The sequence below is a fragment of the Corvus hawaiiensis genome, chromosome 1 (assembly GCF_020740725.1).
Source record: "Corvus hawaiiensis isolate bCorHaw1 chromosome 1, bCorHaw1.pri.cur, whole genome shotgun sequence".
NCBI classification, from domain to species: Eukaryota; Metazoa; Chordata; class Aves; order Passeriformes; family Corvidae; genus Corvus; species Corvus hawaiiensis.
The window spans coordinates 8,776,120-8,790,168 of record NC_063213.1 but is presented as its reverse complement, the minus strand read 5'-3'; the positions used below and the strand labels follow the sequence as shown (position 1 = coordinate 8,790,168).

Sequence of the window (14,049 nt, the reverse complement as noted above, 5' to 3'; positions counted from 1 at the left end):
GGTACCTCCTCCCTCGGATCCCGCAGCTGTGAAACCCGTGCTGTCACAGCGTACCAGTATGGCAGGTTGCAGCTTGTGTCTGCTGCTAAGATCAAGTCAACCACCTGTGGTGAATGTCCCTTCCAGGTACCGTGGGAAGTGTTTGTTTAGTGCTCCTTCCCTTCCTTGGCTCTGAGTGTGCAGTCTGTTAAAGAGGCTGCAAACCATCTCCTGGTCTGACATAGCAATATGCAATAGCACTGCTCAGCTTAACATATTAAACCATCCAAAAATGCCACACATCTGGACTCAAAAAATCAAGCAGAAACACATATTTTATAGGTTTAACCCTAAGACATTTAAGGAGTGTATGTGCATAAAAGCTTTGGTGTGATTCATGATTTTGCCATCTCGGCTTTCTTCTTAAAAGTCTGGAAATAAGTTTTGTTTTTTAAGTTAGAATAAATTTTCCCAGCTGCAATCTCTAACATCGAAATAATGTAAAAATAACACCTGCCACATAAGACTTCATTAAATTTCAACCACCAGCAGCCTAAAGAACAAGAAAACTGCTCTGCATTGACCAAAGGATGAGCACTTCCCAAACAAGGGATGGAAAAAATGACATCTGCTATTTCAGTAGAAAGGTGCATGTGCGTGCCAATGGAAACAGACACTGAAGAGATGCAATTAGACATCCAGCCAGTGCAGTGAGGTCCCATTCCCTCCTTGAAGACATCCTGGAAAATCCGTGATTGCTTCCAGGCAGATATTGAGGCGTTTCCCTGAAATCAAAGCATTCAGACTCATTATCAGCGTGTTTTCATCTCCCTCTCACACTCACTTCTTACTTCTTGGTCTGGTTTTGCAGTGACAAAGAGGCAGGAGGAAAGTCTGGAGTACTTGAGACTGTAGTTCAAGATATGCCAAATGACATGGTCAGTTTTGTCTTGTCATGATGAGAGCAGTGAGGTAACCTACCCCATTCTTGGAAATGTCATCTCACATCAGCTCAGCCACTTTGTAAGTGCTTCTCTCGCTGTCAGGAGTTAACAGCTGGTGGCTAAGAGAGCACCAACAAGGTACTTAACAAATCTGACACTTCCTAACACCCCACCTAATCCTTTTTGGCTAGAAGAGCTTGTGAAGAGACAAAGTGTGCTGACACAAGGGAGGTGAATCGATCGTAGTTCCAAATATGAACATTTACTGAGATCTGTATGTGGCTTTAAATGCCCTCCTTTAATTCTCATCAATGGGGAGGAAAATTGCCTTGCCTAGAGTTTTTGGTCCAACAGGTAGCAATGAGAAAAGTGTTGCAAAGAGTGATAAAAAGTCTCTTAAGACCAGCTTCCCACTTGGAAAGAAAAGAATTAAATATAGCTAATCAGGGCAAATGTACCACCCCACCCTCCAATCAATATGTGAGTTACAGGGCACCAAGGTGCTCCCTGGGCAAGGAAAGGTGAGAGAGCACTAAAATGTGAACTCAGTTTGGGCATAAAGGAGCAGAACTGCACAAAAGAAAGATAACCAAGATCTGAAATGCAGGAAGGACTAACCTGTGCATCCAGGGAATCTTGTGCAACTGGCACACAAAACAAAAGGGGAAATATGGAAATTAATAGAATTCTTTACAGGTAAAATAAAGCAATGACATTTGATATAGTAACAGGCTAATCCCACCACTTGATAGGCACCAGTTTGGTGACACATGGCTGGGAACACTCCTAAAGAACAAGTGGGCATGAGTCACACATTTCAGATGTGGCTGGGAAAACAGGCAGCTTAGTGCTTCCCTAATGATTACTGCACAATTTCTAGATATTTGACTCATCAAAAGAAGCATTTTTCTGTGTGTTATTTCAGGAAATATATACAAAGGCTCCTGAGATAATTTGAAATTTTGGGGAAAAGGAAGTATCTGTAAAGGCAGCCAAGCTGACAGAAGAAAACAGAGCTTTGTGTTACCTCTAGGAGCAGGATGTACAGGTCTGCAGGCTGCTCATGAAGGTGGCACCAGCACGGAGCAGAGACTGGGCAAAAACTTGAAAAATACTTTTTTATCATTGTGACACCTACACACTCTGAGATCATTTATTTCAGATCAAAGCCTTGCCAAATCTTGGTTTGAAGAGCAGACCATGCACATCTCTGAAAGGTGTGGAAAAATAACAGAATTTAAACCATTTTCATAGTGGTAGCTTCCAAGTTAGGAGCCAGAACACTCATCTGTCAGCATTGTGTTTGTTTGCAATTGCGTCCCCTCTATCTTAAAATTGGGGTTTTTCAATGTATCTTTTTAAGGGATACCTTTCAGTGTATCCTTCCTGTTACTCAACTGTTATCTACCCTCGTAAATTTATTTTCTTATGGGATACATTTTGGGTCTTGGAGCCCAGGTATCTGCTCAATAAAGAATCATTTTGCAATACATTTTATGAATCACGTCAGGCCCCATACTTAAACTAGTTCTGTTTCTGTTCTCAGCTCTTCCACAGGAGTATTGTGGGATGGGCAGGAATCATTTCCCAACTTTCACAATACGTTTATTCACAGCCACTCTTGGGCCAGCATAATTTGTTATCAGTTGTGGTGTCTCACACCCACCTGCATTTTTTCCTACCCCAACACATATTTAAGTGCCCACATCATCAGGCAGCCTTCGCCTGTGGCAGATGGATGCACTGGGATACAGAACAATGTGCTTGCTCCTACAGCACACAGCACCAGGTCCAGGCTGTCCTGGAAGCAGCACAGCCACGTAAACACAGTGCTACAGCCATGCTACACTTAAGCAGTTCCCCTTCAGCTAAAATCCAGAAATAATAAGGCTGAGAAAGAAGGAATTAGGCTCAATGGCCATGAGCTCACATCTCTTAATTTCTGGGCAAGCTCAGACAGATTTTAGGTAGTTATGGGAGAGATGACGCTCATGGTTCCCTCCTCTGGGGACTCTGTTTCCCAGGAGATTCTCCCAGTGGAAGGCACCAGGTGTAGGAGACCACCTGCAAGCACGGCAGCACCCTTCCAGTGGGATAAGGATGCCTTTGTTGAGACAGGCTTTTCCTCACTAATTTAGAGCCTGCCTGCAGCTCTCCTAATTAATGCTCTACCCACCTCCATCAAGCCTAACACAGGGATTGAGTCAAGGAGATATTTATGTACCAAATCCCTGTCTGCTCTAACTCTTCAAGGCACATTCCTGATCTGGAGCCACTCTGTCCCATTACTTGAGGCTGCTCACAGCACAGGGACAGCCCTGGGGAGACCAGCCCTGTGCTGGTGTCACCACTCCCCTCCTCCACCTCTGCTGCTTTTTCCAAAGCATGCACTAAGTCCCCAGCAAATAATAAGCAGTAACAGCTTTAAACTGACATATGTATGGGGGGCATTCCTCTTAGAGTATGGAAAGCGACCTAACCGGGATGCAGTTCAATGTCATGCATTATCCAAGATGAATATTCCTTGCATGGCAAATGTGCAAGCTCTGCTTGAAGTATACTCTCCTCACAGTGATGTTTCCAGCCAGAAAGAACCCTCATTTTCCAGTATCAGCCATTTGACACAGGGACTGTATTGACTTGCTCATGGATTTAACAAAAGGAATTACCTGGAATGCTTGTGGGCGTTGCGTGAATGAGGACTCTCCCCGCTGCGTGTACAGCCTGAACTTTAATGGAACTGAACCACAGACAACTGATGCCAGTCTACAGTATAGTGCAAGAGGACAAAGTATAAAGGCAGATTTTCTTTATTTTTAAATATTAGTAACACTGCACAAAAAAAAAGTGGTACTTAAGTGACAGAAAACCAGTACTCAGTCCTTATTTGATCTTAACCGTAATTTACAGACCCTAACAGAGTTCATAAATGGTTATGTGCTTGCAGAGGGTTACATTGGGTAATTGAAGCTAAACCATTCAGATACCAGAGACACCAGAATTTGTTATATCAAACCATGCTAGAATGCAGACTTGGCTTCTCTGTTTAGCTCCTCTCTTACACCATTAAGTGCATTCCTACATCTTTGAAACATTAGGATGAGTGAGTTTCTCCAGGAACTGTGGACTTTCAATATTGCCAGGTTTAAGGTTGTTACATCAACAACATATTGGGAAGAGGAAAACAAAAGGAACAAAACAAAACCATAAGCTGCTAACTCCTACCTGGAGGTTAAAAAAAGGAGACAACACACTGACAAGAAACATGCAGGTAGATGCTTAAGGCAACAGAGGGGCTCTGTACACACTAAAAGGTTAAGAGAAGCAATGTATCATGCACATGAAACAAGTATGGGAAGCAAGGAAGTCATCTTGCCAGAAAATATGTATTTCTTTTAAATCTAAGACATCTTTTCCAGCTAAAAAAAAAATTAATCCTGCAATAAAATGGACACAAAATGCTTTCATACATAAAGGTATAAGTTCTTTGCAGAAACAAGCTGATAAAATCTAAAACAATGCTGAAAAAATGTTTGTAATCTAAAAGCTACTCAGCAGAAACAAAGAGCAGTTTTAAAGTAGCATGTGGATCATTTGTCTCTAGGTTCTGAAATAAACTTTTAAAATAAGGAATGATTTCACTAAATGATTCATCAGGAGTCAACTAAGCCTAAAGAAATCAGTAGGAGTGCTTACAGGAGACCATAATTACACTACATTTCTTAAAATCAGAGGATATAACTTCAAGATACAATTTAATATGAGGGAACATTTTAATAGCAGGGGCAGAACTGCCCACTCTGGGAAAAAAAAAATTAAAAAAAGAAGGAAAAGAAAAAAAAAACCACAAAAAAACCCCAACCATAAAAGTCACTTATTAATCTTGCATAAATTACCCTATAAGAGCTCATGTCTCCATCCCATTCCCAATGACATGAGTGAACAGACTCTTCTTTCAACGGGCCTGATGTTGATGCCAGTGATCAAACAAACAGGCATTTGCCTTTTATATCCTACAAGACAAATAACAAACACTAGACTAGAGTCGTTTTAGTCCCAGGGAAGGAAGAGGTAAGAAATTCTGTAACGCTTTCCAATCTTCAAATGTAACACACTCCTAACCACAACCAGCCTCGTCCGAATTCCCTAACCTGAACGGGCAAGAAAGCCACTCCATGAAACTAAAAGGAATAACATAGTGCAATTTTAGTACAGTTTTAAACATGAGTCACTTCCTTGGTAGCAGTGTGAACAACCAAAAAATATACACAAAAGAGTTGTGCTCAAAGGTAACATGAAGTTGTCATTATTATAAAGGTATTGGCATAGCAGAGAAGTCCATTTTAGTAACTCCCTTTGGTTGACTTCTTCTTCTTCAGTTCCTCTCTCTGCTTCTGCTTCCTCCTCTTGCTGCCTTCTTTGTATCCTGAGGAAACATGGCTTGTAAAACACTTTTCACAGCATTCATGGACTTTTCTCTCTAGCAAAAGCACATGTTCTCTGAATGGTTTAAAGACTATTATAAAAAAGGTCTGGCTTCCTAATGTGTTGGGGTTTTTTTAAATTGCCATTTCTACATATCCCCCATTCTACTACATCCCTTACATAGAAAGAAAATACTACCAATCTTTGAAGTTTGAAAAGATCTGGAGAACTTTCAAAATACTTCAAAGCCATTCAGGAAAAGCTTCAAAATTAGAGCACATGCAAAACTGGAATAATTTTCAAAACGGAAGCAATAAATAAGACTTATACAGCAGGAGCAATTTAAGTACTGGCATTTCCTGCTCACAGTAGTCAGAGTTACCATGATATTTGCATTTCCATTTTAAGGCTAGGGAATGCCAAGAATCCTGAGTAAATAAGAAGGTGCTCAGTGTTTACCAATATATATTTTATATGCTGGTCATCAGCCTGCTCAAGCTTAACTATGCACCACAGGTTATATTCGGCTGCAGCCCCAATGGTGCATGAAAGCATTGAGTTCAAGCAACAATTATTTGCTACAGGTTCAGTAGGCACAAGCTTCCAGCCATGTGATCATCATTCCAATGGTTTATTATCCCCACAGAGATGTGTGAAAAACAGTTCTTGCTCTGCATCCCTCCTTTCCATCCAAACTTGCAGTAAAATCCAACTTGCTGGCAGACTTGCAAGGGCAGTGAACTGTGTGAACCACCACATCTCAGGTGCACTCATAAATCTAAACTGAGAGCCAGTAAACATTTCCCTCAGACAATCATTCTGTGATGTTTTGAGACAGCTGGAGGGATCTTTTAGCTCAGTGGTGCTCTGTCACTGGGAATCAGCACAGTCCAGTGACCAGGGCCAGCACAGAGCAGAGCAGCCCCCGCAATCCAGCTGAGAGGCAGGGCTGAGAGTCAGAGGAATGGCCCTCGAAAGGCACAGCTCTGCCTGTATGGAAATCTCTTTTTTTCCCCTGTTCTGTCAGCAGGCAGGCAGGGATGGCCCCAAGGAAGCAGTTTCACCAGTGCACCTGGTTCTCCACCAATTCAGTATCAATAGCAAAATTAATATGGGAAAAGGAAGTGATGGGAGGCCGGGGGAATACAAAGCCACACTGTGGCTGCAGTTTGCTCCTCACCAGAGCTCCTACCAAGCACAGCTAGAGATGTGCCCACAGCAGAGCTGCAGTTCTTCAGTTTATTTGGGGAGAACCACGAGGTAAGTCTTTCAGCTAAAACCATTTGAGACTTTATCAAAAGCTTAGAGGAAATACACTCCCTTGTAGCAAAGGGAAACTGCTCTAGGTTATCACTGTAGCTCCTGTGCTGTATCCACAGCATGACATCATCTTTTGCAATCATCTGAGTCAAGAGGCAGGATATTTATTTAGAAACTCTGCCATGAATGATCAGCCTGCACAAAGTTAGAGTGGAAACCATTTTCCTGTTCAAGGAAGAGAGAAACTGGCAGTGCTTAGCAGAATTGCAGATGACGCCGGGTTTTCCCTGCACTCTGTGACCCCCTGAGCTATACTCCTGTCCCTGGAGTCACTGTATGAACATCTCCTCACTGAGAACTCCAACCAGGAAGTTTCCTTCCAGGTTACCTATACATCACCAAAAATAGGATCCCTTTGCATTCAAGTCACTGAGTAAGGCACCCATCCCTGAAGGGGTCAAGCATCTCCCTGCTTTCTCACAGAGGTCAATGGAGGCAGAAGAGACGTGCTGAGTCCTGAGAATCAGTCATCTGGAGGGTGTTATTCAAAGAATTCCTCCCTTTATGGGAGGGAAAAACAGCATCATATCAGCTGATCAGAACTAGTTCATGTAGTAACTATGAAACAATAACACAGATATTTGGGAAAGGATCATTAAACCCTAGCAGGTATTAACTTCATAATTTTTTTAATTTTTCATTCTCAAAACAGTGTCAGTATTTCTAAAAGGTTTCCACATCCAGGCATGATAGCATTTGATTGTGCTATTTTATATTGTAATTTTTTTTTTTGCAATAGTCCATTTTCTTCAAATGCTTGAGATTTTGAAAGCAATTCTAGCAACTGTTCCTTAAAAATACTGAGTCAATGTAAATTATGACTTCAAGTGAATGCCACATAATTCATTGTCTTATAAATGAAACAACTCAAATGTTAAAATATTGTGGTATGAAGATATTTAGGCATTTGACAACGTGGTCTCCTACCAGCCTCTGGAATGATAAGGCTGAAAAGTGGAAATCTTTCAAGCGTTATCAGTGACACACAGAAAGAGATTGCCCAAAGTAGGAGATAACACACAAACACAGAGTATTCCTCAAGAGAAAACTGCCAGGTCTTTTCTGTTTTGAGCCTGCTGTGATAAATAATTTCACTGTCTGCCATTTCCTTTTCTACCCCCACCTAAGAAGAAAGGATAGGTCAAACTTTGCCAGTTTGTTGCTTTGGCGATGCTATGCTGGGTGATAACAGCCAAAAACCTGATCCAAGCAAGTGAAGCAGCTCCTAACATAAATAAGAATTGCACACTAAAGATGTAACCCTTCAGTGCGTATTTCAGTCAAATACTTCAACCAGCACTAATTAAAAGTATATTTAGCTGCCTTTGTTACAAGACTAGCCCCAAAGTCATGAGACAACAAAATCTGAATTAGAAAGCAGCAGCCCCATGACTGATCACTCTGCAGTGAGTCTGTGTCCTGGCGAGTTGCCAGCATCCCAAAGTGTCCATAGAAACTTCCCATAGTAAGTGCCAGGCTGAACTGGCTTCAGCCAAACAGTGCTGGCCTTGGAGAAGGGCTGTTCAAATTTCCACCCTTAGCAGCAATCTTTAGCCACCCAAACTCTAGAAATGCCTCATGGGGCAGAGGGAGAACAGGGTGCCAAGAGCTTCCCCAAGCTGTGACGTTTGGAAAACAGATTCACTCAAATGCAGATAGAAATCTCCCTAACTTGGTATTTCTTGCTTTTGTCAGCTGCCAGGAGCAGACATGGGTGAGGCAAGAATCCACATCATTTGTAATTACACCTGCTTTACTACGTGGATAATTCTTGTCTTAAACAAACTGCATCAGCTAACCCACTCTTTCCGTTTCATCCCCTTCTCTTCTACTTCTAGAAGAGCCGTAAGGAGCACAGACACTACTCCAGCTTTCATAAAGCTGTTGAAGGCTGAAAACAACTTCCAAAAACACTTAGGTGCAACTCCTTCAACCATCACTCAGCAAGGACCCAAACAAACTGGGAAGGTTCTCTGCCGTATCCCAGATTGACTTTCCTTCTGGCTTTCTACTTCCCTGCCATCTGCACCTCCCAAAGTCACGAGTTTGTTCAGTCACTGACTGTGAAACTCGTCACATTCTTGGGTGGCAACTGCAAGGGAGGTGTGCACATCGGGCGGCTGATCCAAAGGCACAGGTGTCCTGGGGAAGACACTCCTCTCCAACACATTCCTGATATCCTACTTTTTCCTGTCCTGCCTGATATCTGCCTGCTCTACCAGGATGCGGAGAGCAGCCACAGGTCTGCTCCACCTTCCTTCTGCCAGCACAGAGGAGCGTAGGAGTCAGCAGAAGGAAACAAGGTGTTCAGTCACAGCTGACAATTAACACATGACATTGCTGCTGCTTGACCCACATCAATGAGCAATAAAGGCCATGATTTTTATAAAAATCTGCTAAGGTGAAGACTTGGAGAAGCCTCCTTCTACTTTCAGAGTAAAACATTGAGGTTGGAGGTGGGAGGGATTCACACTTTTTGCTCAAGTCTCAGAGAAAATGTTCTCCAAGATCTACCAACTTTTTGCTAAGATCGTGGTCCTCCTTCAAAGCATGGAAGCAGCCATGGCCCCAACACCCACACAGAGCTTTAAAAGGGCAGTGAGGCACTTTCAAGCTGGGTTCTGTAGTACTCTTTCTAATTTTCTGCTCTTAGAAATGTCTCTCTAGTCAAAACAATAAACTGCTATTTCAAAGGCAGCTATCTTACTTCTGAGTCGCAGCCACCCTCTGTTATTTTAGACTGACCACATTCACATATACCATTGTAAAAATTCACCCCAGATCACAGCTTCAGTATAATTTCATGTGTGACTCAATTTGCAATTACAACTTTACACTTTCACATCTCCTCCTTTCAGCCTGAGCCACTGCCCAGCACATAGCACAACCTGACCTACTAATTCCCTCTCCTCATCCACAGCTCCTGCCTGTCCCATGGAGCATTGTGGAGAGGGAGCCTTTAGCCAAGAGCTGGGGTGACAAAACATCCCACCCCATCTATGTATGCTGTTCCACTGTTTAATTATCCACACTGTTAAATCCAAAGGGTGAGTTCTCCAGTTTCACTGGCTGACCCAGTGATGTAATGCCAACTTTGATGTTTTAGGGGACTGAAAAGCTTTAGCAACTTGCAGGGGCCTTCCTTCATGCTTGCTCACCATGCTGGTTTCATTACCAATTCTGCCTAGAATTGCCACAAGAATATACCAAGCCAGATACAACTGTTTGCCTGCTGTTAATTAGGGTCACACCAGCACTGAATAGATTTCCAAGGTTTCACTCCCAATGGCAAGCAAAAGCTTGCAAGGCTGTGCAGCCACAGAAGCCCTTCCACACACAGCCCAGCTGTCTCTGATGGGTAACAGGATGATTTCATACCAGCAGCCAAAACACCATGCGTGAAGGCAGCTCTGGGCTAAGCCTGGGAGCAACCAGCCGGTCTCCAAATCCACCAGCCAGCCCTCTCAGCCCCTGCCCCAGAAGGGTACAGCTCTTACCCCGTCCCACTTGCACAGTTACAGCCAGGGGACGTGGAGCAAAGGGACGGGGAACTCCATTTTCACACCTCCAGCATTCCTCATGTATTAAATTTCCACAAAAAACAGTGGCTTTGCTTTCCTTTCTCTTTCCATTACAGGTGCAAAACAAAGTTTGTGATGGAATTATAAAGTAATTAGTTGGAATAACAAAGCACATCACTGTTACTAGTTAGTAAAGTGTAACTCAGGAAACCACATGTTGGAAAAAAGAACAGAGACTGAATTAAAGACAAAATGAAGTACAAACAGCTCAACTTTCCAGCAGAGGAATCCATGCCAGGAAAGGATCAAGATTAGTTAAGCTAGTTCTTTTAAAGTGGCTTCCTCTTCACAAATGCCAGCAGATGAAAATGCAGCAAAAAATGAATTATTAATGTTGTAAGTTGTAGGTTAATGCAAGCTATTTCTTTGAAAAGGAAGAGCAAACCTTGCAATATTATCTTCCAAATAATGAAATTTATATCATTTTTTTTCCACTATTTTAACAATTAAACACTTCAATCATTCTTGCTGGATAAAGGTCAAAACTCTGAAATCCAAAGCAGTAGTTTTTAAGGGGTAGTTACCACTACCTCTGGCATTAACAACTGCCATCCCCAGGTCTCTGCTGCCATTAACACCACTTTGCCACAGCTCAGATCCCACCAGTCAGTCATGTATCACACTATCAGGGAGCATTCACTTGCAGTATCTGAATTTTTATTTCAAAAATTCCTTCTTTGGAGCTAGAGAACTGTTTGAGATATGCAGTGATTTCAGAGCACAAGAGGTGAACTTTTATCCTAAAAGTCCATTATGAAACCAGGAACAGTTTCCAGAGCAATTTCCACTACAACACAAAGTGTCCAGAAGATGGAGAATTAAATTGAACTGTCATTTTTTTGTTAAATACCCACTGTGATGATTGGCAATCCCGACTAAGGAGAGGATTCATCTCACCTCTGGATATTGCCAGTCTAAAGGAGTTGGCCAGCCTTTCCTCTTGGCACTAGAGAGATGCCACTTTCAGAGGCACATAGTCACGATGAAACCTATCCCCTTCTCCTTCATTTAAATTTCCTATGGACTTACAAATCAAAATTCAAACATTCCCAATCTTAGAGCTGGGAAAAGAAAACCACCTCACTGCAGGTGAATCATTAATGACTGAGGGTTTGCTTGAGATGGTCCAACTGGGACAACATCTAAAACAGCTGTGTGGTCCCACTGCCAAGGGCTCCACACCGGTGGTGGCAAAAATGTCTGATTCAAGGTGGAACTGCACCTGGTTTGAGGCCATTGAACTTAACTATTTCCCAGTGAGTTGAGAGGGCTTTGGAGCAAGGCAGAAATGATGCTATTGTCTCCCAACGCCGGCCCGTGTAAGCACGGCAGTGATCGATGAGAAGCCAAGCAAGTAAAGTGGTCTCTGTAATTACAGAGCTGTGCTGGTGAAGCTTCTTGCTGGGCAAGGCAGTCAGCAGAGGTGAACACCCATGAAGGGGAATGGCATTACTGGCCAGGGCTCGTGCACAAACTTCCCAGGGAGGGATTAAGACACTCACGTAGGTTTTTATGACTGACTCGACCAGTCCTTCAGCAGCCCTGTCCATCAGAGGAACAGTAGGCAAAATATTTAAAGCAACAGTAAAATCTTAGTCTTACTGCAATCAAGTTTTCACCCTGAGTCTTTTTTTGGCAACTCACAATCTACTGGTAGAAGAGAGCATTTTGTGATTGCACTAATACTTCTGGAAATTAATTTTAATTACAAACTTGTGCGTCTTGGAGCATAAATAAATTCACAGCAAAAAGTCCTAAGTAATCTTAAAAATTGCACAGTGTGTGTCAAACTCAGCTGCTCCTTGGAATCCATTGCAAAATATTGTGATTGAAGAGACCCTCATGCTCCAAAGGTAGAGACAAGATTTTGTTTTGCCAGCCACAGACATGGGAGACCAAACCTGTAGCTCTTGCATGGGAAGCTTCAGGACATCAGCTCAGAGGTTATATTCTGAATATCTCTGTAACTTTTTTCTTTTTTTTTTAAAGAAAAGATCAACTTGGTCACCTTTAAGACACAAAGCTTCCAGCAACTGATGAGGAAGATGTTAATCTAAATTATTCTATTTTTTTCAATCTGTCATCCCTCATAATATCTTTAGGTCTTCCATACAAAAGACAGTGTTAGGTTTAAAGGCTCATAAACATGGTGGAAGTTGGTACAGCACTGGGAATACATGAGCACCTGTTTTGGGGTACAGTGCATATTTTTCATGTGCTGTGTTTACCCTGAGAAGCCTCATAGGCTCACACGTGCCAGCACTTCATCTGATTTCACACTACTTAGAAGAGTCCTTGGTTTGGGCATCCAAGTAGAAAGGCATCTTTCATGTATCAGAAAAACCTGTCCTCACAGTCCTGGATGATCTTTGACCACAGGTTGCAATTAAATCAAGTAGTTATGAGGACTTTGTTGTCCAAGATAGCCTCTGGACTACATTGCCAAAAATTACAGACTGGAAATATATCAAAGGACTAATTACTTCCCAAAATAACCCAAACAATTGCCATGTTTGCCTGAACAGTCTCAGCCTCCTCTATTAGGATTTAGTTGCCTAAAATTGCAGCTTCCAGAAATAGCATCAGCTTGCTGAACTTCTCCTTGGACAAGGAAACCAAGCACAATTTAAGTAAATGAATGTGCAAAGTATTGTGAGGAGTTAACCTCTAAAATGCCTTCACTTTTAACAACAAAGAGCAGAGGCACTTCAGCAGCACAAGAGTATTTGCCCTGGATCCTTAAATATCCCAGGGCATTAGTGAATCTAGGCTAAATGGAAGATCAGAGCTAAAGCAGGATGAAGGCAAGCAAGCTGCTGTTTATTATCTACCAGGGAACTAACATTAAGTCAACACACAGCACCAACGTTTTGCTTGGCTTTTTGGGTTTGGCTTTTGACTATGTGATGGGTCCTTCTCTGCACATTTCTCATCAACATGCTTGTGCACACCTGATAAATAAAAAGGGGCCTCGAAGCTGCTCGTAACCCGGCTTCTATCTTGTTCTTCCACCTCATCACTACTGTAATGGCAGGCAAGGCGGGGGGAGCTGGCAGACTTGTGAGGCTTCAGCAGGCGAAGGTTGGTCGGCTGGGAAGGCAGCGCGTGTTGTCCTCTCCGTCTGCACTCCTCGGCAAAGGCTTCTTCATCTGCCTGCCCTGCAAAAAGCAAAAAAAATGCAAGAAAAGTAAGCTGCACCCAAAATGCATAAATTCAGCCTGGAAAAAAAGCCCTCAGAAATGGGCTGGACATTAGGGGTCACAAAACTAGTGTCTTGGCTGTGGCTGGCCACAGACAGTCCTGTGTATCGACGGATTGGGGAGTGTCTGGAGCAGAGAGCTCCATCAGTGGCCTGTCACTACACTGAAGCCACTCAAAAAAGTCCACTAGATGTGATGACTAAGGGGCCACTGTACCCTTTTTCCCAAAAGGCAAGGTGAGGGAGCTGAGCACATGGCCCTAGACAGGATTTCTGTCCTGTGCAGAGCATATCATCACATTCCACCTCACCTGGATTGTCCTGCTCAAGGGAAAGTTCAAGGGAAAGGAGAGATAAATACCCAAGCTGGCTACAGGGCTGATGGGAGAAGAATTAAGCCAACATGAGTTCAGAGGGGATGGATGTTGGATATCACAGCTGGAAGGATGGTGGAGATGTGTGATGGACCACATGAACACGAGAAATCGTGTTGAAGCTGCGAGAGGTAAACACAGTCCAGAGGCAAGGCAGGCACACGCAGCACAGACCAATGAATACAATGGAAATAAGACCCAGTGTTTGCAAAAACTGGTATGAAAGA

At 42.8% G+C, this 14,049-nt stretch overlaps 1 protein-coding gene across 3 annotated transcripts in view; it reads right to left on the bottom strand.

The window, feature by feature from the left end:
- Window positions 1-296: 296 nt before the first annotated feature.
- Window positions 297-14,049, bottom strand: part of DNAJB6 (DnaJ heat shock protein family (Hsp40) member B6) — a 62,321-nt gene continuing 48,568 nt past the window's right edge. Inside the window, exons 9-10 of one of the 3 annotated variants that reach the window (XM_048326699.1) lie at window positions 13,201-13,407; window positions 297-764 (exon numbers count right to left, since the gene is read on the bottom strand). In XM_048326699.1, the coding sequence (XP_048182656.1) occupies window positions 670-764; window positions 13,201-13,407 (302 nt within the window). In that variant the 3' untranslated portion in view covers window positions 297-669. Of the gene's footprint in view, window positions 765-3,717; window positions 5,350-13,048; window positions 13,408-14,049 lie in introns of those variants that run through there. The other 2 variants (XM_048326783.1, XM_048326613.1) reach the window with 2 other exon arrangements.